Source organism: Platalea leucorodia, assembly GCF_965183815.1.
Source record: "Platalea leucorodia genome assembly, chromosome: 1".
NCBI lineage: Eukaryota > Metazoa > Chordata > Aves > Pelecaniformes > Threskiornithidae > Platalea > Platalea leucorodia.
The window spans coordinates 109,710,586-109,732,490 of record NC_138823.1 but is presented as its reverse complement, the minus strand read 5'-3'; the positions used below and the strand labels follow the sequence as shown (position 1 = coordinate 109,732,490).

Sequence of the window (21,905 nt, the reverse complement as noted above, 5' to 3'; positions counted from 1 at the left end):
AAGGGACATCTTTCATTAGGTCAGGTTCCTTAAAGCACCGATCAGTCTGACCTTGAACACTTCCAATGATGGCGCATCCGCAGCTTCTCTGGGCAAGCTGGTCCAGTGTCTCACCACCCTCATCGTAAAGGATTTCTTCCTTATGTCCAATCTAAATCTACCCTCTTTCCGTTTAAAACCATTGCCCCTTGTCCTGCCGCCACAGGCCTTGGTAAAAAGTCTGTCCCCATCTTTCTTATAAGCCCCCTTTAAGTATTGGAAGGCCACAACAAGGTCTCCCCAGAGCCTTCTCTCCTCCAGGCTGAACAGCCCCAGCTCTCTCAGCCTCCTTCGCAGGAGAGGTCTTCCAGCCCTCTGAACACGTTCATGGCCCTCCTCTGGACCCACCCCAACGGGCTCGTGTTTTTCTTGTGCTGGGGACACCAGAACTAGATGCTGCGCTCCAGGTGGAGTTCAGGAGATTTACTTGGTTTAAAATAATTAATAAGCCAATAGTCTCAGCTCTGGTCTAAGAGCCATATTAACAGAGAAAAGACAATACAATACTCTTCAGGAAGTCTGACTTGCGGCTGGAGTCAACATTACCACTGAGTAAACATGGCTTTTTCTCTGCCGTCTGGCAGAAAGTTCCTTATTTAGCTGGAGGGCAAGAAAACGTACCAACAGTCTCTCTCCCTAAAAAACTGCCTTGCATATAGTTTTTAGCAAGAGAAAGCTAAGTATTCAAACAGGAAAGGAGTTATCACAGTAATAGGCCCTCTCTTTCCTCCCACCTTTCTCTCTTCCTCAAAATAAATAGATCTACAGAGCTGGGGAAAAAAAATTCGCTGCTGTTCATCACCTAACTTTAAAACGTCCATATCTGAAATGCTGGTATTTGAAAATACCATTTTTGTATAGAGGGGCTAGAGGGAGGCGATGAGAGGTCGGATCCGCGCGATGCTGGCCAGAGCACCTGCTGCCTCTCACAACGGCCAAAATACAGCAGAACTTCCCGGGGCTGTGCAGCAACCGTTAGTAAAATTAGCCCCGGTAAGACAGGCAAGCGTAATAGAGAGCGAAAAAGGCGGAGACGGATGGGGTTCCCTTGCTGTGCTGACTCAGGGAGGGTTTGGGGGAGAGCTCTCAGCCTTCTTAGTGGAAAGTAGGGAACTACATTCACTTCTTTTTATTTATACTCCCGTGTAAAAGATTTCCGCAGCTGCTCATTATATTATCATTACACTCCTGGCATGAAGTTTTTGCAGTAACCCTCATGAGAAAAAAGATGTTGCCCTCGTCATCTTTTCCTCAGTTAGTTTAGACATCTCGTAGTCCTGCAAAGATGAGTGGGATGGGGATATTACTCAAAATAATGAAATTTACATTCGTTCACTCTAAGGGCTCCTTTAGCCACAAAAATCACACAGCAGTTAATCCTTTTTTTAAATTTATTATTTTTGATTTGAAGACCTTACCTGTTAGTCACAAGAGAGAGGACCAAAAATGTTTAGAACTCATGTATCAAAGTTCTGAACCTCAGCATTTTTCATAACATAATCTTCTGTCACTTGAAATGTTTCCTGAAGAAGAGCAGACACACAAAAGATTTCTTCCTTGAAGCATCCCTTGCTAATTTAGCCTTTGAACAATTTGGGGCATTGTCTGCATAACATCAAGCAAACCTGTAATGTTGTATAAAATATAATTGCTTAATAATGAATTGTTAAACAGTGTGTTCTTAAGAGAAAAGGAATATGCATTTTCCTAGTAATTAGTTTTTTAATTCTGATTCGCCAGCCTATACACTTATTCTGTATGCTATAATGACCAGGCCTGCATAGGATAAAGTCTCAGCCTTCAGAAGTGTCACAACTACCTTGCTAACCTGAATCACATACGAATCACAACAATTCCACTAATGGTGACAGGACGCTAACAAGTATGTACAGAATTCTGAGCCAGTTGGTAATGCCTACCTAATACAGAGCAGTGATACACAAAGATACAGTATGAGGTCCTCAAAGGAGTACTGCTATATTAGCATACTGCTCTGTACCAAGAGCGCTGCCATGATCAAACAGTCCTCTTCCTGCTCATTCTGGGGCTATCTGCAGCACGGCACTGTAGAAATTATTTCCAAAGACAACTAAATAACAATAACAATTGTAAAGATAATAATGTTACAACACGTAATGTTTCTAAGCATATATCCCATTACGTTTAATTGGAGTTATACATACATTTAAAACCCAGCAAACATCATAACCCATGAACAGCTTGAGTAGCTCTACCAAACACTCTGGAAGAAGTACTTGCAAAGAAACCCTTTAAAGGACCATATCTGTTTCACTGCAATATAACAGGAGATTCTACTCTCTCTTGCTTCCATAAGAAGTAATTAAAATACTGAAGAAGTTCTTACATTTACAGTGAGTTAATCAAAAAGACTATTTGAAATTTAAAAAAAAAAAAAAATCACTTTGAAAGAAAATAAGGCTAAAATTGAGCAAACTTATAATAAATTCTAAGAGCAGAAGCACAATCTACAGAGGAATCTCCAGGACCATCTGGTGCTACATGCACTGACCACATCTTTGTTGAATCACATGCACTTGCATTGCAAGGCACAGAACATATTTCAAAGTATGTCTTGATCTTTTGAAAGTGAGACACGGAAAGGAGGAAGTCAGTTTCTGAAATCTTAAGTCAGCTAGTGACAAGCCGTGGATGGGAACAGTTCCCAAAATTTTACTCCACTATCCAAATCAGGGCCAAAATGAGACCTTATATGATTTTTCCACTGATTTCCATGTTATGAATGCTAGCGCTGGAAGTCTTGCTTCTCAGCCCTCCACTCCTAGTAAGGGACTGTCTCCAAGAAAATGCTGAATAGATATCCGGAAGGTATGTTTTTGAACCAACTTAATTATATTTGTACAAAAAGCTGCATGGGCACTCTTGTTTCAGCTCCCACTAGGTTTACTTTAGTTTTATTTAAGTTCTTTTTCTTAGGAACACATTTAAGTTGAACTGAGTAAGCTGCTTTCACATCACAAAACAGAGTCCATAAAGGGATTTGTAAAAGTTTACTTACACACTGCAGCTCATGCCTTTAAATAAACTTTCTCATGTGAACAATATCAAACTGCCACTTGTCTCCAAATTCCCCAAACAAATTTAAAAGCAAGGTGCATTCTTTCCTCTCCAGCACAATCAGAGACTCCACTGACTCAGTGATGCTACTTCTAGACAATACCCTTTTTATTCCTAGTATGCTCTTAAGGGATCCCCAGGGAAACTTACCCATTTCTAACAAACTACAAGAGCACACGGCTGGAATTTTAGAAATATTTCTAAAGAAGCCACCCAGAGAGAAAAGATTTGAAAGACTACATTTCGTGATGGCCCTGCAAAGCCAGCAGTACATCGCTTACAAAGAAAGAAGATATGGGTATGCACAATAGGTGTACCCAAATGTAACTAAGCAGGAAAGATCCTTTTACATATAATCATGGTTGAAAACAGATCTGCATTTCGCGCTTCCAATCAGATTTGTTAAAGTCATAGCTATAGAATAAAAAAATAGGTTAAACAAGGTACTGGACCCTATGAACCACTGGAAGGTAAAATAGCCACCGTTTTCATTTAATGTTCTGAATTAGTTAACTTGCATCTGCTCTTCTGGACACATTAGCTAAGCAAGCACTGGAGTGGCAATGCCTAGTTTCCAGCTCTTTGACTTTGTTTTCAAGAAAAATCAAATGCCATACATCACAGGGGACAGAACTAAAAGACATAAGATAGAAAGGTGACGTTAAGCAGGCTGTGTGCTCACTGGACCCCATTCACAATCTCAAAAGTATCTGGATGCATTTGGTAAAAAGCGATTGACATTTATGTTTTCCTCAGTAGACCTAATTAGGTCTGACATACATCCATTCACACTCAAATAGGCACAGAAACCTTCAAGGTTATTTTCCAATTATTTCCACATATATTGCCTCATTCTGAAAGGACTGGGAATCTGAACCTTCAAAAGATGCTACAGGTGCTGCTCCTGCATCTTCTCTCAGCTCCCAAACCCTTAATAAGAAAAATATTTATTATTTAAAACTCATGGCTTTCAATACAGGAATTCTAATCTCAGCCTCTTCGATCCCATTTTCATTTGTGATTGACAGAATTTTTAATCACACAAATGGTATAAGCACTGTTCTAATATTGTAAAGTTGTTTTAAATGCCCAAAAAGCCAGTTCTTTTCATAACACTAGTATTAATGTAATAACATTAATATCCATCTGAAAAGCATAAAAGGTGCTAAAGGATGGTAAAGTAAATTTTCACACATGGAAGACATTCAGATAATACAACTTCCCCAAAGAGGTTAAGAAAGATTAAAGTTAAGATAAAGGTCACTTGAAAAGACACATCGCATTTAGCATGGTATCATGGGGGTGGCGGTAGAATCCCCAAGCCAAAGGAGTCTCCTCTCTTTGCTTTTCTCATAAAAGCAGAGCTTGCTCTAGGTTTATATAAACATTTTTATGAAATGTCAGCAGCCCATCAGTAGTCAGCTGCATTTCCACAATGGTCAGTTTACCTCTGAAAAGGACTGAATTCTTAATACAGTCCCTAAGTACCATAACATCCTGAATCCTGTCTCCTAAAAAAATACTTTTTTCTGTGATTTTGTCACAGATTTTGTAATCTGCTGTATCATGAACTGAAAACAGCAGTCAAATCAACAATGCGATCAACAGATTATCTCAGAAAAACAAGCCAAAAAAAAAAACAAACCTTGGTGGGACCTTTTTTTTCTGTACCACATCTGTTCAACTACATTTGCTTTGCTTCTCATGACGGCATTCAAACTGTCAGAAGCAGAGGCTACAATCTAAGAGACAGCAATGACATCCTTTCTGAAAAGGTTCAGGGACTGTTCTTTAGGTTCTGACAAAGCAAACAGTGTTATCTTGAAATCTGCAATTAACGTGAACATTAAAAGAAAAAAAAAAATCAGTACCACTACTACTAGCTAAACTTTAGAGCCCTTCAACAGGGTATTTCAAAAAGTATCACTGTCTGTAAGTTATTGATGAGGAACTGAGGCACAATAAGGTTAGAAGCTTTCCCAACATTATGCAGCACAGGACTCAGGAAAAGAATCCGAGTACCTTCAGGTTCATGACAACTGGAAATGAGTAGACTGACAAAATGCTACTGTTTGTACTTCACTGCACACAAGAGCCTTTCCCAGAGACACCTGCGTAAAAGTGGAATAACCAGCAATATTAATGTTGAAGGCAAAAAATAAATTTAGTGGCTATGAAGAAAAAAACTACAACTTTGTACGTAACAGCAGAGAAACAATGAACTTGAATGAACATCCAGAGTGTCAGGACAAAACCACCCTAATACATACAAAATGTTGTAAAGCACTAGGATGTCAAAAACTAAAATGAATTATCAGGTTTGTAGAACATCACGAGAACAGAATCAGTGCGTTTTCTAAACAACGTGTGTTCAGCTATCTTTGAATTACCATATAAATGTAACGATCTACAAAATACCTCTTTCGCAAATACCTACGCTTTTTTAGCTGCTGGTTTTTTTGGCTGCCCAGCGCTGTAAGCTATACCTCTGCACAGGCTCTGAACACCTCCATGTTGAGTACGACCCCATGAAAGTGCTAGGTTCAGCCAGAGGGCTTCTCTGTGCAAGATGAGACTTTAAAGCCTTCAAGGCAGGAATAGCATTTTGTCATCTACCTCTTCTACCACAGATGTCCTTGTGAGGACTTGAGGGTGCTAAAATAATACAGCAATAATACATTCCAAGTTCAGCCTTCTACTTAAACCTAAACTTCAGAAGTATAAAGTAGCATATAAATGCCTTCCTAATTTAGACTTTTCTATATTATATTCAGAGAAGCTTACTGTGTCCGCCTCTGTAATGTACCCTAGGTGTCTTACACTGTTCCCCATTGTCTTATTCTGGAACTCCAACAACATCATTTTAGGATTTGGTGCCGATGCTAGCACATTTCAAACCTTAAACTCATTCAGTTCATGTTTCACTCTCACAGGAGACTGGCTATTTACTTCTATCCTCTAAGGAAGCTCATAGCATGAATGGCAAAATGTCAGGAATAATTAGGAAAACTAGTTTTATGCCCCTAAAGAACAAAATGTTGTCTTTGTCCTCTCAGGCAGGGTGTTGTCTTCTCTAAATAAAAAAGAATGGCTTTTGGCATCCATCAAGTAAATTCAAGCCAGCATATCATTTAGAGACTACTTGTATTTATTCCTGAACCTTGCTCCATTTCTTTCCTCTGTTTTATGACATTACCTTCTGTGCCCTCTATAGTCATAGCCAACTGTGAGAGTGGTAGCAGATTCTAGATTCAAAACCCGTGTTCCCTTCCCTAGGGAAATCACCTATAGCTTTTTCTACTCTAGACTGTTCAGCAATGTATGATATAGCAGTCCAGAAAATAATCTTCCCCAGCCTCCTCCTCTGCCTCCTCTTCTCCCCTTACCATCTCAATGTATTTTATTTCTATGAAGTAGTTGTTATGAACTACCAAGCATTGGCATTTGACATGCCTATCCAGGACCACCAAAATAAATCAAACTTCCAGGCAGAGGGTTAAGTATAATTCACATTATAAGCACAGCTGCTTCTTGACGTGAGATATCAGGCAAAACATCTCAGTGCCATACCCTTTTCCAAAGTGCTACAGTCTTCTAGGTTAGTAGCTCTAACTTTAGGTACATAGCAACTAAAAAAACCCAACTGAACAAAAAACAGTTGTATACCAAGAATATTATTTGTTTCAAAGCTCCAACTTGTGCACCAAGATGTATTGTGGAGCCAGTGGTTTGTTGCACATCACCCTTCAAGTGCTGACATGTTTTGACAATGCTGCCACCAATTCTGATTTTTAAAGCTGAAGAGAGAGTAGATGTTCACCTCAGCCATCTGCCAATGCAGCATACGAACACGTTGCACGCAGCTTCCATAACTCTTGTACCTCAAATCACCAGGAATCCTGTAATTTAAGGCATGCTTTCTCACTGGAGATAATGACGATAGTATAAATTACACTGACAACAGGGTTTGTCTCTATACTGACATGCATGAAAATAAATTAATTCTGTCAGTATAAAGTGGATTAAACTATAGAGAAACTCTTTGTAGATGCATTCTCTTGCTGATCTTTACCCTCAGAAACACATACTCTGCGTTTGTGGGGAAAAAAAAAAAAAAATTAGGAGCCGTTTTCTGAAAGAAGCTTTCTTTTTGATAAACTAAAGGCCCCTTTGGACATCAAGGGAAAGTAGATTCCTGGAAAACTCCTGTCATGGTCTCTAAGAAGACACTTCTGTTTCTTATCAACACAAAAGACCATCTGCAAAAACTAACAGAGTAAGAGAACTTGTAAATGTCCAGATTTTTTTCTAGGTAATCTCTCTGAAATCTCTAGAAATTCAAGTGCCAATTAGCAGCAGTATGGAAACTGATGAAATGAAATCACAGAGACAGATTTCACTGTCTGGTGATTTCACAGCAATTGCTACACACAGTTTTCACTCCTTATTTCAGAACTTAAGGAGCTTCACTCCTCATACCCCTTTTCATACATTCATGTACTTCCAATGTCATCGGTGATTTTGCTAAACATCACGTTTGGATAAATATCATTACTGTACTGCAGAAGAAAGCATTAGTAAGTTACAGACTGAAAACTTCAAAACACAAGAGTAAGTCCTGCTTGTCTGAGTAGCCCAACTGAAGCTAGTATAATTACCTGAGTGAAAGTCTGCAGAAACGGCCTGTCCTTCAGCACCTGATACACATATAGAAAGCCCTCTCTGACTCTAGGTACATGATTCTTAAATACACATCTCAATCTCCTACACTTTTGTACATCTAAGTCTTCAGAAGATCATCTAGTCCATTCCTCCATCCCTAAGTATAATCACCTCTCTAGACAATTCCTCTGCCTACCCCTGAAAAAGGAAAGGCTCTCACATGACAGGGACTATGTCATCTTCTCAAACAACGTATTCCAGTGCTTCAGTCTGCTACCTATACTTTTCTCCCCTAATATCTAACTTGAGTCTTCTTTGCTGCAGTTGAAATTCATTCCTTATCCAACTGTAACAGAACAGGTGCGTATTTCCAAGGTCTGTCATGTATGCTCTTGGGGAAGCTGTGAATGGGACAATTCTGTGCAGATAACCTTTGCAGCTGACAGTCTCTTCCACTGAACAGAACAGCAGGCTTTCCTTGCCACTTTCTCCTCTTTCAATAGGCTCTTCCACTCAAGAAAAGTAACAAAACTCCTTTTACCTACTGTTGTAATCATAAGATGCGTATTTTCCATATGTATTTGCCATTGGAGGAAAAGAAGAAAAGGGAAGATTAAACAGTAAAGGATCAGACTACAAAACTATAAGTTTATAAACTCTCACAAAACATTACTAGCTCTTCCTATATATTCCTAAATTTAGATTTCTTCTCTTCTGTTCTAATTTACATTATTTGGGCTGTATAACTACATTATTTTAGAGTTCAGTCTCTTTGTTAATACTCTGAAGCCTTACATTTATTCAGTTCCAACTTCGTTCTCAAAGGAAACTGGCTATTTGTTTCAGCAAATATATTCAGCAAATGTAAATCTGGGTGAGAAACATAATAGTTGGGCATAATGTTGTACGAGCTCAGAATAACTACTCACTCCGCTGTCTAAATTCAAGCCTTTTCTTCCTCCTTGTGAGATTCACAATTATAATATTTATAGATAAATAAGGATAGAATCTATGGAAATAATTTTAAAGCTTTTGATAGCTCACAGTAACTAGCAGTAAATTCAGCACGCTGTGTAGTACAGTTTCACTGCAGTAAGTTCTTCTTGCTGCCTAGGAACCATAATGAAGCGCTACAGGGGTTTTTGAGGGGTTTGTTTTGGTTTTTTTTAAACATACAACTTACTCAAAACGTAAGGAGGAGTCCTCAGTTTCTGAGTCACATCACAAGAGCTCCGAAATCTGCTCCCAGTTCTCAAAGACATCCTTTGCAACATGAGACTAGTCACTTGACACTCCATGCTGCAGTACCCCGGGATACACCAGTTCCTTTCTTTACCCAGAAGTCTGTCCTCATGACTTAAACAGCAAGGAAAAGAAGTCTCTCCTTTGGTGGACTGTGTTTCAGATTTATAGATTCAAAGGCCAGAAAGGATCGCTGTGACAATTTAGTTTGGCCTTTTGTATAAAGGATAGCCTGAAATTCATTTTTGTTTCAAGTGAAGTATGACTTGCAACTGATTTACACTGATGAAGAATCCACCTTTCTCTAGGTACAATGTTCAAATGCTGGTTATTCTTCTCCATGTTAAAAATCTGTACCTAATTCAAGCAAGAATTTGTTTGGCTCAAATGTCCAACCTCTGGGTCTTGTTATGCCTTTGTCTGCCTGACAAAACATAGCCACTGCTGCAATACCAATGCAAATAATAAATTACACTATGTGTTACCTAAACAGCATTCCTCCTTAACTGTGCCCCTGGGACAGCTCTAACAGTACCTCATCGGAGCTAGCTGACACTTAGAGCTTTTGGCAACAAGTATGCTATCAAACATCTGTTGTGACACCCCTTTTAAGCGCCCTCTCCCACACCATATGGACATCTCCACTGAGTGGTACCGCAAGGCCACGACCCAGCTCTCATCACTCCCTGTCCTCTCCAGGAAAGCCAGACACTGACTGATAATTTCACACAGACTTCACACTCCATCAGCAGGAAAAACAGCCCACTGCAGTGAAAGGAGACGTGCAGAGCACGTCCATGTTGCAACACACTCTGCCCACATCCCTGCCAGAAAACCCTCCTCATGGAGGTGTAGCGTACTCTAAAAGAAGGGAACTTCTTTTCCTTCTAGTAATGCTGTTTCTCCTCCCAAGTGACAACTGCTGTGCTCTCTGTGCATTCGGGCTTACACCTGGGTTTTTGTCAACACAACTATGGCAGCTGTGGGTGTGAGGGAAAAAAAGAAAACAAAAATGGTCATAGAAGATAAAGCAAAGCACTACATAGTACATCTAGATTCCTACTGACTTAAAGAGGTTTGTTGCCACAAAAATTTAACTTATGACCTTATGACAGGATGGCAGACTAAGATAGAAGAAGAAATTCTTCCATGGGCTCAAGTGACAAAACTCTTTTACTATGAGTCAGGTTAGTACAGCAGCATTACTACTGACCAACACGTAAGAACAGTAGTCTAAATAGAGACACAGGGAACTAGGAAATTGAGTTTCCAAATGAAAACCCGACAAGAAGTCAGTTCAAGGAAGAACATCTGATATCAGTGATTTTATTTCCCCCCAGTTACAAAATGACCATTTAAATCCTCTGTTCACAGCTACCAAAGTCATTAGAAAGGCTCAAAGCCTGTGCATACAGTACTAAATGTCATTCCCACAGTGGGTTCTGGGCAAAGAAAGAAGAGCTAATAGGAAAGCACTCTCAATAACAGCAGGAATATGCCAGCACCCTAAAAAGATAGAATTGCAGATAACACCTTCTACTTTGAACCCAATGAAAGTCATATCTGTTTGAAGCAAAGTCTTACAGCAGTGACCTTTCAAGACCACTGCTGTCAAAAGTCCAGAAAGCCAAACACTAAGTTGCCCTTAATAAAGGCTTCCTCAATATTGCCCCTTGTTTCTTTTTTTTTTTAATTAAAAAAAAAAAAAAAAATCAAGCTCTTTAAGGAACTTGAAAAGTAAATTTCCCATTTGTAGCAGGGAGTGGTAATATGGAGACAGAGGCTTTCATAGCAGCGATCAATCACCTCCAGTGTACTGAGGTCAGCTCATTATGAAATGAGGTGGTCACACACTGCCCAGGAGCTGCTCTCATTGCATCCGCAGCAGCTAAGCCACTGCAACACTCCTTTGGCAGTCCAAGCTGCAGATCTTTACCTGCTTGACTCTCTTTTGGATTCACGGTATGGCAAAACACTGCTTAGATGGTTATTAAATATAACTGTAAACTGGGCAGGGAAAGTGCTCCATATGGGGACTCAGACTAGACTCACAAGGCTGTGCTTTACCCCGAACAGCTTGCAGAGCACTCATTTCCAGAAGTGAAAGTGTTGCCTGTGTTGAAGTACCTGCATTAGAGGCTTTCGGTTATGCAGTTAAAGTCAACAAAGATATCGATACCTGTAAGCATTACCGATACACAGATCAAACTCTGTAGTACAAACCCTGCCTTACCCTTCAGTATTTCTCCCATACATAAAACTCTTAATGAGAGTGCAAAGTCTCAGAATGGAGCACCTGGAGATTGACTCTGTATTTGCACAGCTGCTCTGCGACACAAGTCAACCTCAGGAAAGTTTCTAGTGATGTAAGTCCCACCATCTGCTCAACAACTACCTAGGTGTGGTTTCAACCCAGCATCCTTTTAACTCATCCTGAGCAACTGGAGCTTTGGCCTGTGCTTAGGTCTGGTCTATAAGTCAATGCTTTGCTTGCCACAGCCAAATCAACTATAAGCATAAAAGCAAGTAAATCTCACACATACATACACAGAGATTTCATTGACATACAAGTGCCCTTCTGCTACGAAGCAGAATGGTACTCTTCTTTCATATATGGTTATATGGCATACATAATTGTGAATTATGTTTGTGGGAAGAAAAACAAAAAAAAGAAGAAGGAACTCCTCTCCTGACAGCCTTTGCTGTGCCACCACCAAGCAGGTCCACAGACACCCTGATTGACACTGTCACAGAAGTCAGAGTTTTTCTAGATGGGGAACTCTTGAGGCCCCAATACTCTGTAGTATTAATGTATTTTCCTTTTGCAGCAAAACTAACTTCTTTGTATCAGACATACAGACAGCTTTTACCACCAAAGCCACTGAACAATTTGGTCAAAAACTGTACATATAAATATTTCCGAGCGACTCTCTTATTGCTGTGCTGCCCAGGAACAATGTTGACCGAATAATTTTGGGGAAAGAACAGAAGGGAAAAGAGGAGCTACAGTAAAAGAAAAAAAGAAAAAAAAGAAAACAGAACCCACATCAGCAGTCACAACTACAAAATAAATAAATTGTGAGGGGACAGGTTCCTCTCCTACTGAATTCACTGGCCAGCTTCCCATTTATTTCAATTGGCCTGATAAACACGTGCGTCCCTCCAGCTTCTGTCCTGCCAGAGAGGAAGGCTGGCAGACAATCCATCAACACAAGCTACAAAGATCAGCACTAGTGCTGAGAAAATTCAACTGCCATTCAAAATAAAATTCAAAGCTAGGAAATGACAGGAAAAGCCTTCCAGCAGCTTCAACTGCAACTGGATGTACAGCAATAGCTTTAATTTAAAAGCAATCCAAAAGCTACTATGTGTACTCGCTATGCAAAATTTAACTAACTGAATGTTCCTGTAGCAACTTTAAATTCTCAATTCTCTTTTTAATTATGCAAAGGCAGTACTACGCAAACACTGATAATCATATTCCTCATGTTTAAGGTCAGAGTTGGATGGAAAGGAGAACCTGTTTCCATAAATTACTTAAATGTAATCCAGCACAGCTATTATTTACAGAAAGATGTAATCCAGAAGTGTTAAGAACTGGGTATCCTCCACTGTGATCAGGTATAGTCACTTTGGTGGAAAGGACAACTGACAGTCAGTTCTTTCCAATCTTTAAATTATTTGGTAATAGATCGGTTTAGTTAATCATGCTGGACACACTGCAATTTCCCCCAGCTCTGTAGAGATCAGAGATGGGGAGTGTTCTACAATGTACTAAGAAGCAGGTGTACACATCAGAGGTCTCTCCTGTTGATTTACTGTATTTTGTACTTGGTAATATCTACTACTGGGTTGTTGTTTTTTCTGTTTGTTCGTAGGTTGTTTTTTGGGGGTTTCTTTCTTTGGCCAGGGGGGGAGGAAGTGTCACCCCGTCCTTTTATCCACATTTTTCAACAATAGCAGTTTGACACCAGCATAGGTTATTTTTATTATGTCACACAGAAACAAATTTGTTAAATTTCCAGCTAGTAATTTCCCTGGACAAAGCACTAGTGCTTAAAGGTCCTAATCCCTTAGGTTACCTGCAAACCTAAAATGCACTAGAAGTGAAAGCTGCTGAGAACTGACTTATGAAGAGAAGCTGCTAGCCCTTTTACTTGTTTGCTTGCTTGGGTTTTTTTTAGATTATTTGGGGTTTTTTTTCCTTTTTGAGACTTTGATTTTAGGTTTTACTCTCAATGCTGCTATTTTCTGCATAGATTAAGCTTTGATTAATGTCTCAGGATGTTCAAACCTAAAGCAAATCCACAGGTATGCCTGGGATTTGTTACTTCGGATCTTGAAAAATCTGAAACCTACATATATTATGCTTTCTCCTGTGTAAATAAACTGCCTCATTTCTTTGCTTCATATTCAATTTCTCCATAAATCAGACTTGGATGAGCTTTGCCAACAGGAAAAGAAGTCTCTTCTGTTTTCCACTTCCAGAAAGTAAAACTAGCTTTTATATTATATACACACAGATTTAAGATACAACGTTAAAGCTGCTGTGAAACTGCTAAAATATCTTAAGTGCTGACCAGAGACATGCCAGCGAAATGCAGTAAAGAAAAAACAAAACCTGAAAGTCCACTATTTTCCTTAACCTCTTCTACCTTCTTAATATTTTGCTCTTTAAAGACTAACAAGTTTAAATGGTTTCCAGGAGTCCTGCACACACTTAATTGGATACAAACAACATGAACATTTTGATTTCTGGAATAAACGTATTTCCCACCTCCTTATCTGATGTTAAATCACAGGAAGAAAAAAAAAATAAAGGAAAAAAAAAAAAAGACTACAGGATACATTAAGAGGCCAGCTAGTGTATTTCATAGCTTTAAGGCTCAATCTGCTACACCTAAGTGACTCCTCACAGAACTCTGTGTAAGCTGCTCTTGAAAGCCTCAACTGATGGAAAATAACCAGACCTTCCAAAAGGAATTTATCTGAGTGTTTTACTATCTGTGCAAGCAGTAATGAATGTGAGTTTTTGTCTCAAAAGCTCCAGTGACATCATTACTGCTCTTATACTCCAGTAGGGGTTTTGAGGGTTTTTTTTTTTTGTTTGGTTTTGTTGGTTTGGGGGTTGGGGCGGGGGGGGCGGGGGGGTGTTGGTTTTTGTGTTTTGTTGTTGTTGGGTTTGGGTTTGTTTTTTTTTTTTTTTTTTAAGATCCCCTTAGTCCCCTCCACCATTATATTCCCATCCAACAGAAAGCCAGCTATGCCCTATTAGCAACTGCAAGATACGGAACTATCAGTGCACTGACACTGTACAAGATGCAAATCTATCAATCATCCACACAAACAAACAGCAACTGGCTTTGATGTCAACTTATTTCAAAAGGGGACTCTGTGTGTGTGTACAAAAATAAGTGAATGTATATTCATCTTCCTGTTAGCTCAAATGGTTAAAGATGGCTTGCTGCCCCATTCCAAATAACATACCTGCATACAAAGCATTTACAAAACAAAACAAACAAACAAAAAAAAAAGATAAAGAACTCCAAAAGCTATCAATGTGTGAAAGCAAAGATCTAACAGAAAGTGGTGAGGTTAACAATGATTATATCCGCTAAATGTCATCTGTAATACTTCACTCGTAAGTGCACCTGTAAGTAATCTATACAATATTACTTAAAGAACAACTGCTGACCTAGCACAGCAAATTAACAAGCAGCAGGGTCTGAGGCTGAATATTTACAGCTACCTCAAAACCAAGCAGAGGCATCCCAAGTAATTTGTCTAAATGAATGGTGTTACTACTTCTATGAAATAAAGAGCAGGAGCAAGTCAGCAACATTCACGTAAAACAAAGTGTTTTAAATGTGTTTCAATTAAAAAGACAGAACAGTATAACAGCCATAGGGAAATGCTTGCTAACTTCATTGAGGAACTCCTGAAACAGTCTTAAAGGACCCTTGCCAACATTTTTCAACTTTGCTGAACTCAAATCACAGCTTTTGAACAATCTGATTCACCTAAAACCTTCACTACTCTGGCCCAAGAGCAGTGGCATGATACCTGTAAAATTACGGAGCAATCTAATAGCTGGGACTCCATTTTCCATATGCCTTTAATGTTCAACAGCTAACATAGACCATCAGGTGGATTTCCTAAGCCCATGACGGTCTTGATTTTTACCACAGAATTTTTTTATATTAAAATGCAAGATAACGCATCATAGAGACCATGCAGAGCTCTAGCAAAGGGGCATTTAGATGGTTATTGATGCCTATGCTAGGCTACAGGTCATTCAGTGAATGGCAAACATGTCATTGTTTTACAAATAACTTTCAATTCTTAGTGTCAGAGAAAAGGGAACATTAAGGAAGGAGTTTAAGCCCCAGGCATTTAAAAAGGAATATGGTGATATAATCCTTTCAGAGGTAACTTGTTTACAGTTAGCAGCATTTCCAGAAGACATAGTAAAGCAAGAATGATGGAAGAGCATTCACAGTGTATTGTTGCTTCCTCGTGTTCTCTTTGCTTTAAATTCAGCGCAGAATTTTATAGTCCCTTTGCACAAAGAGACAACTATATATTTCCACATAATTCTGAAGCAGTCTTTATCCTATTTGTTGTGGCTGTGTCTCTCACGACATATAGATGACCTTGCTTCAGTGAGATGAAGCTAGCACACCCTCTTCTCAGCAGACCAAGTCTTAAACACTAGCCCTGGACGCAGCACAGTTCACAAGTGCATTTGGTCACAGGACTCAGGGTGTGGAGGATTGGGGACAGCGGGGAACCAACCGTCACTGGTAGTACAGGCTCCTGTCAGTCATAGGAAACTCAGCTCCAACAAATCCTCTGCAAGGCACCGAAGAGAGCAGAAGGACTACATTTGCTTCTGCTTTGCAGTCCCTCCGCCTCAAGAAGACAAGACATTACTAATAGGAAGCGTTGGATTATAAACTGAGGAAAATACCCTCCTTCTGCATCACTCCACTTGATAAAACCAATAATGGGATGCATTTTAAGGACTGTGCAAGGCAAAAAAAATCATTAATCACATCTGGAGTTGAGTAAGAATCCAGGCCACAATTACGGCATGCAATGTAAAACGTTCCCTGTGAGAAAACACAGCTTAGTTAACTGGCACTCTGCCCTTCTAAAAGTCTCAAGTGGTATTCAGGGGCAACCTTATTAGAGGATGCTACAGTACTTCCACTGTTAAGCAGTCACAAACGTAGCACACTCGGCTCCTAAAGTTCATGGTATTAAAAAAATAAATTAGAAACACTTGCCTCTCTGCAGAACTGCCTGCAGCACAGTCTGGGACAAGCAGCAGGAGGCAATGATAGTGCAAGAACAGGGTATAAACAGCCGGAGGGAAATGTCTAGTCTATCAAAGGATGCTCCAGAAGAAACCAAGCTACTGTTGTCATGATTCACAGGTCGTAGAGTGACATCACTGAGAGCCTTCTACAACAGCTGCATCACAGCTTCACCCTGTGAAGCTTCTGCCTGCCCCTTTCACAGCAGCATACAGGACTTCAGGGTGGACTTCTATGAGCATTTTTAATGGTTTCATTTCATGAGGAAATAAAAACATATCTGTTTCAGTATGCAATACTCAAATTTAGAGCTCAATCTCACTTTTGAATTCTACCTTGTTACCCATTCTAAACTACGTTAAGCAAACTAACACAATTCTGAAGTACACAGCACAGGTTTCTGACTGTCGCATGGTCATTTTGAACTGTGCTCCAGCTGTTTGACTGGATAATGTTCAAAGTCTCTGAGCATATTAGTTTAGCACAGCAGTTTTCAAATATCTGCTACATGGACCTCAGTCAGGTGCTATACAGGGAGACTTACAGTCTACTATCCAATTAAGAACTTACTCTAACTACACTAAAATTACCAAAGCACATGTGGCCCTGAAATTCCAATTCAGGTACCTAATATTAGGTTCCAAAACCTGTAAGTGTTTTGTTTTATTCTATTCTGTATAAACATCAGCATAATTTCTGAACTTAAAAAAAAAAAGGAACTAATAACCTCCAAACATAGCTGATAAATCTCTCATGTTCTCCCCACCATAATGTGCCACTGTGCACAGGGCTTTAGAAATCAACCAGAAGCATTATATACATTGCTATACATTTATATTATTGAAGGCAAAGGGACAAGGTCCATAGTGCTTCAATCTTCTCGCAAGGGTTTACTTTGTAACTTCACATCTAGCCTCTAAGAAGCATCATGTTCTACATAGATTAGTTTTATAATATTTGGACACTTAAATAAACATCCCATTGAAGCAAACAGAGGGAGAAACTACTGGTACTTCTTCAAGAAGAATTCGGGAGCCTCATTTCACCTACCCAATTTTGAAAACCTTATTTCTGAGTTCCCTAAGTGAGATAGAAGGTTTTAAACTGTGGAATTGCCAAATAAATCTGCTCAGCCTTGCATACTTTGAGCAGGCTAAACCAATCTGAAATGCTGGTAATGAATGTTTGTAGTGATGACAAGGATCCAGATGCAGTACCACGGTGCATTTCATAGGCACACTATCCTGTATAACCAAGTTGATTAATGTACTTGTAGCAGCCATTTCTTTAGAAGCAGGCCTCTTGACAGCCAGCTGAAGACTCTGGTCTGACAAGACTGCGGGTCATCTGAAAACCATGAACAAACACCCCAAATCTTCAACTCCAACCAGATATAACCAAAGGAAGAAAAAAAAAAAAAAAAAAAAGACGACTCCTGGAAACTGGGGACACATGGTAGCCCTAACATCATACAAATGCCTACCAAAAGCAACTATCTTAGAATAGAAATAGTGATGCCTGTTCTTCCCCAGGGATAAATTCTTAAGGTATGTTTTTGTGTCACCTTACTATATACTCTTAGTAAGTAGTTACTCCTTATTTCATACAAGAGGACATCATACTGCAACAAATCAAAGTTAAGCCATTCAAATCTCACCTTCATGCCCATTCCCGCTTTCTACCCAAAGCAATGATACATCTCAAAATACACACACACACACACACAGTCAAATACACATTTCTGGCAGGAATACCTTGAGTACAGCTTTACCTGTTACTAGCTTTGAACATAGCCTAAAGAAGTTTTTAAAAATTAGAGCAAAACACGATTTTAAAAAAATATTGGAAGAGTTTAAACACGCTCTTAAGCTGCTAGCTGTAAAAACGTATTGAATTGTTAAAAGTGGACAGTCTGTTAAACTCTTCTCTCTCTCCAGATCTTACTAGTAAATAAATAACAACATATACCTCACCATGGCAGCTTAAGCCTCAGTGCCAGAACAGAGCAGTGTAAGGTTAGAATTCAGCTGCTATGCCAAAATGATTTTTATGCAGCTTTAAAATCACTTTATAGAAAGATAAAAATATTTACTGTTTATAATGGTATCATTGAATAGCAAATTGGGCCCTGCTGAATTAGATACTGCAAACACGCAGTGAAGAAGAGGTGCCTATTCCGAACAGTACCCAGGCTCCTTAGATGAGTCTGTGCTTACCACAGGTGCTCTGTCCTTTAGAGAGATGATGAAATTAATGATCTACATTAATAACGCTCACCTCTCAGGCCTCGAAAATAATAAATGAAAACAGAACACTCAAGAACAGCTTGGGAAAGCAACAAGACCAAGCCCCGAAGCTTTGCCTTGCAGAACTGAGGAGGCCAGCGGGGTGGCTGCGGGGAAGCGGGCCGAGGCGGGAGGCTCGGCGGGTGAGGCCGGAGCCTTCGACGCCAGAACCTTCGACGCCAAAGGCGCGGGGAGGACGGCGAGCGCAGGGGTGCCCCCGCCAAGAGGCACGCCGCACCGGCGCGCTTGGCCCTGCCAACCCCAGCCAACTGTGCCAAGTTAACTGAAGGTACCGGTTAAATCCGAAGGGGTTCAAATTTTAAAGCCAAAGGGGTTAAAATGGTAGGAGATGGGTGCAGAAAGCAGGTGAGGTGCGGCACAAGCGCGGCGGGCGGGCACGGGCGGTGAGCGGCCAGGGGCAGCCCCTCAGGCGGAGGCAGCGGCCGCGCCGCCGCAGGCTCACGCCGTTTATACCGGAGTGTTTTAAACCAAGCACGCCCAGGGAGGCGGCGGCACTCGGCGGCGTTACCGGGGCAGGGGCGGGAGGCGCACCGGCACCGGCCCCTCTCCCACGGCACGGCACCGGCGCTGCCCCCCCTCTGCCCTCCTCCCCCCGCGGCGGGCCGGTGGCGGTCGGCGGCGCGCGCCGCCCGGGGGCGGGAGGTACCGTACCGGCGGGCAGGAGGCAGTCCAGCGGCGTGAGCGCGCGCTCCATGGCCCCGGGCCGCCCTGCTCGTGAGGCAGGCACAGAGAAAAAGCACGGAGAGCCCCACAGCGGGACCGGGGAGGGAGGGGGCAGAGGGCAGGGAGGGGGAATTAGCCGTCCTTCTCCCTGAGGAACGCCCTCCGCGGCGGCTGCGCCCGCCCTCGCCGGCGAGCAGGTGGGAGGTGGCGGCGGCGGCGGCGCTGCCCGGGTGCCCGCTGCGCTCCCCCGGCAGCCGCCCCGGGATGGAAGGCAAGCCGAGAGAATCGATAGCCGGCCCGCGATCAGTTGCTCGGCGGTGGATTCAGCAGCGGGAAGGCGGGGCGGGAGAGCGGGAGTGGCGGCGCTGCCGGGCGCGGGCCGAGCCCCGCCCTCCCTGATTGGCCGCGCCGTGGCGGCCGTTGGGGGCCGGTGCTGAGGGACAGCGCCGCCCCGCCCCGCCCGCGCCGGTGCGGACCCGGAGGAGAGGGCGGGCGGGAGGCGGAGGCGGGCCCTGCCCCTCGCCCTGAGGGGTTTTACCGCTTCCCCCGGGCCCTTTGGGGCTGGGCCCAGCGGCTCCCGCCGCCCCTCGGAGGCGTTTCCGACACCTGAGGGGCGCCGACCGCGTTACGGCTGCGTTGGGGGAGGGAGGGAAGAGCAGCTGCAACGGGAGGAAACGTAGTCGTGCGCTCGCTTTTCCATTTTCTAAATAAAAAAGCGGCCACAGAGGACTTCCTTTTTATTAAACATCATACCTAGTGTACGGAGGGGTTACTTGGGTCAAAGAACGATAGACACCATCATTAAACAGAAAACAGAGTTCGCAAGTCTCTCTCCGTGCTGGAAGTGTTCTGCTGTGAGATCCCGTAACGAACAGTTCACTCGAAACAAAACGCGTTACCCGCTTCCTGCCTGGCGACACCGACAAAATAAAATGGCAGCTGCCGTCCCGCAGCGAGACCTCGGCCCCTTGCGCGCAGCCCCGGCGCTGCCGCCGTCCCGCAGCTCCCGCTGCCCGGGGACCCAGCGCCTCGCCTGTGCCCGGCGGCCCCGGTACCGCGGGCCTCGGCTGCGCCATTGGTAGCTGCAGCTTAAGTTTCAATTGAAATTATTTTGTTATCATCACAAAACTCGGTACGTAGCTCGTTTCTAACCGCTTACAGACTCTTAGCTGGGGAATTAATCATCTTCAGGCACAAAATGCGTAACACCTGGTAAATTTGCCCTGGGAGCACAGGGGTCAACCCCTGACCCCCAACGTGTGGCTCTAATGCGTTCCACCTCCTGCACCTGCCGGTGACTCCGCAGGTGCCCCCGCCGGGCCGCCCCCCCCGGGACGGGGCCGGCCATCTCCTCCCACCAACCGCACCCAGGGCCCTTCCCCAGCGGCCGGCTGCACCCCCACCCCGCCCGGCCCGGCCCCGGGCGCTCGGCGGCGGCTCAGGGGAACTGCGCGGGGCCCCGCAGCAGAGGGCAGCAGAGGAGCACCGCCCGCGGCTCCCGGTCCCTCCGCCGCCCCCGCAGCACGGCAGTCGAGCGGCCGAGGGGGCCCGCCCGGTCCCTTACGTAGCCGCTGGGTCGCCTACTCGAGGGCGTCCTGCACTGAGGCACCCTGGGGTGGGACGAGGCGGGAGGAGGAGCAGGTCTCGTTTTAGAGGGGTTTGGAAAAAGCGTGATGGTCGCTTATGGTTTCCCATCCAATGGGAGGGGCGTGGGAGCGACAGGTCAACCCGCTGCTCAGTCCGCACTGTTACTCCGCGGTTCACGCTCAGATCAACAGGATTTAAGTGACTTTGGTGTCTGGGCGAGGCTGGGCCGTGCTTACCCTGCGTGATGATGGGAGGGCTGGAGCACCGCTCCTCTGAGGAAAGGCTGAGAGAGCTGGGGTTGTTCAGCCTGGAGGAGAGAAGGCTCCCGGGAGGCCTCATTGTGGCCTTCCTGAAGGGGGCCTGCAAGAAAGCTGGAGAGGGTCTTTTTACAAGGGCACATAATCATAGGCCAAGGGGTAATGGCTTTAAACTGAAAGAGGGTAGGTTTAGATTAGATATAAGGAAGAAATTCTTCACTATGTGGGTGGTGACGCACTGGAACAGGTTGCCCAGAGAAACTTCCCCATCCCTGGAAGTGCTCAAGGCCAGGTTGGATGGGACTTTGAGCAACCTGGTCTAGTGGAAGATGTCTCTGCCTGCGGCAGGGGGGTTGGAACCAGATGACCTTGAAGGTCCTTCCCAATCCAAACCATTCGGTGATGATGACACCAGTCTGCAGTGGCTGCAGGTGCACCTTTGGGCTGAATGGTGCAAGCACTAAGCCTTTGCTTTGGGCCTTTCAGATAAGCTGCCCTGCCACCTATAAGAGAGTACACTCTACAAGCAATTTTAGTCTACAAAGTTTGATAGAAATTCAGAAGCATTGGAAGTGCTCACACTTGACAATGAGAGAAATGAGAGGTCATTGGGAAACAAGGAAAAGATATTAAGGGCATCAAGATATTACTGTCATTTACACTACAGAAACAGAAAATGTTTTGTTTCACTTTTGAAGGTTTTCTTCCCTCTCCACCGAGAACTTGAATTTCAA

The 21,905-nt window shown here is 42.9% G+C and overlaps 1 protein-coding gene across 1 annotated transcript in view; it reads right to left on the bottom strand.

Annotated features, from left to right (window-relative positions):
- TPK1 (thiamin pyrophosphokinase 1) overlaps positions 1-19,358 on the bottom strand; it is a gene marked incomplete at its 5' end in the record, with an annotated part of 308,235 nt that extends 288,877 nt beyond the window's left edge. Inside the window, one exon of the mRNA XM_082337756.1 lies at positions 19,316-19,358. Coding sequence (XP_082193882.1) covers positions 19,316-19,358 — 43 coding nt within the window. The remainder of the gene's footprint in view (positions 1-19,315) is intronic.
- Between the last annotated feature and the right edge of the window lie 2,547 nt (positions 19,359-21,905).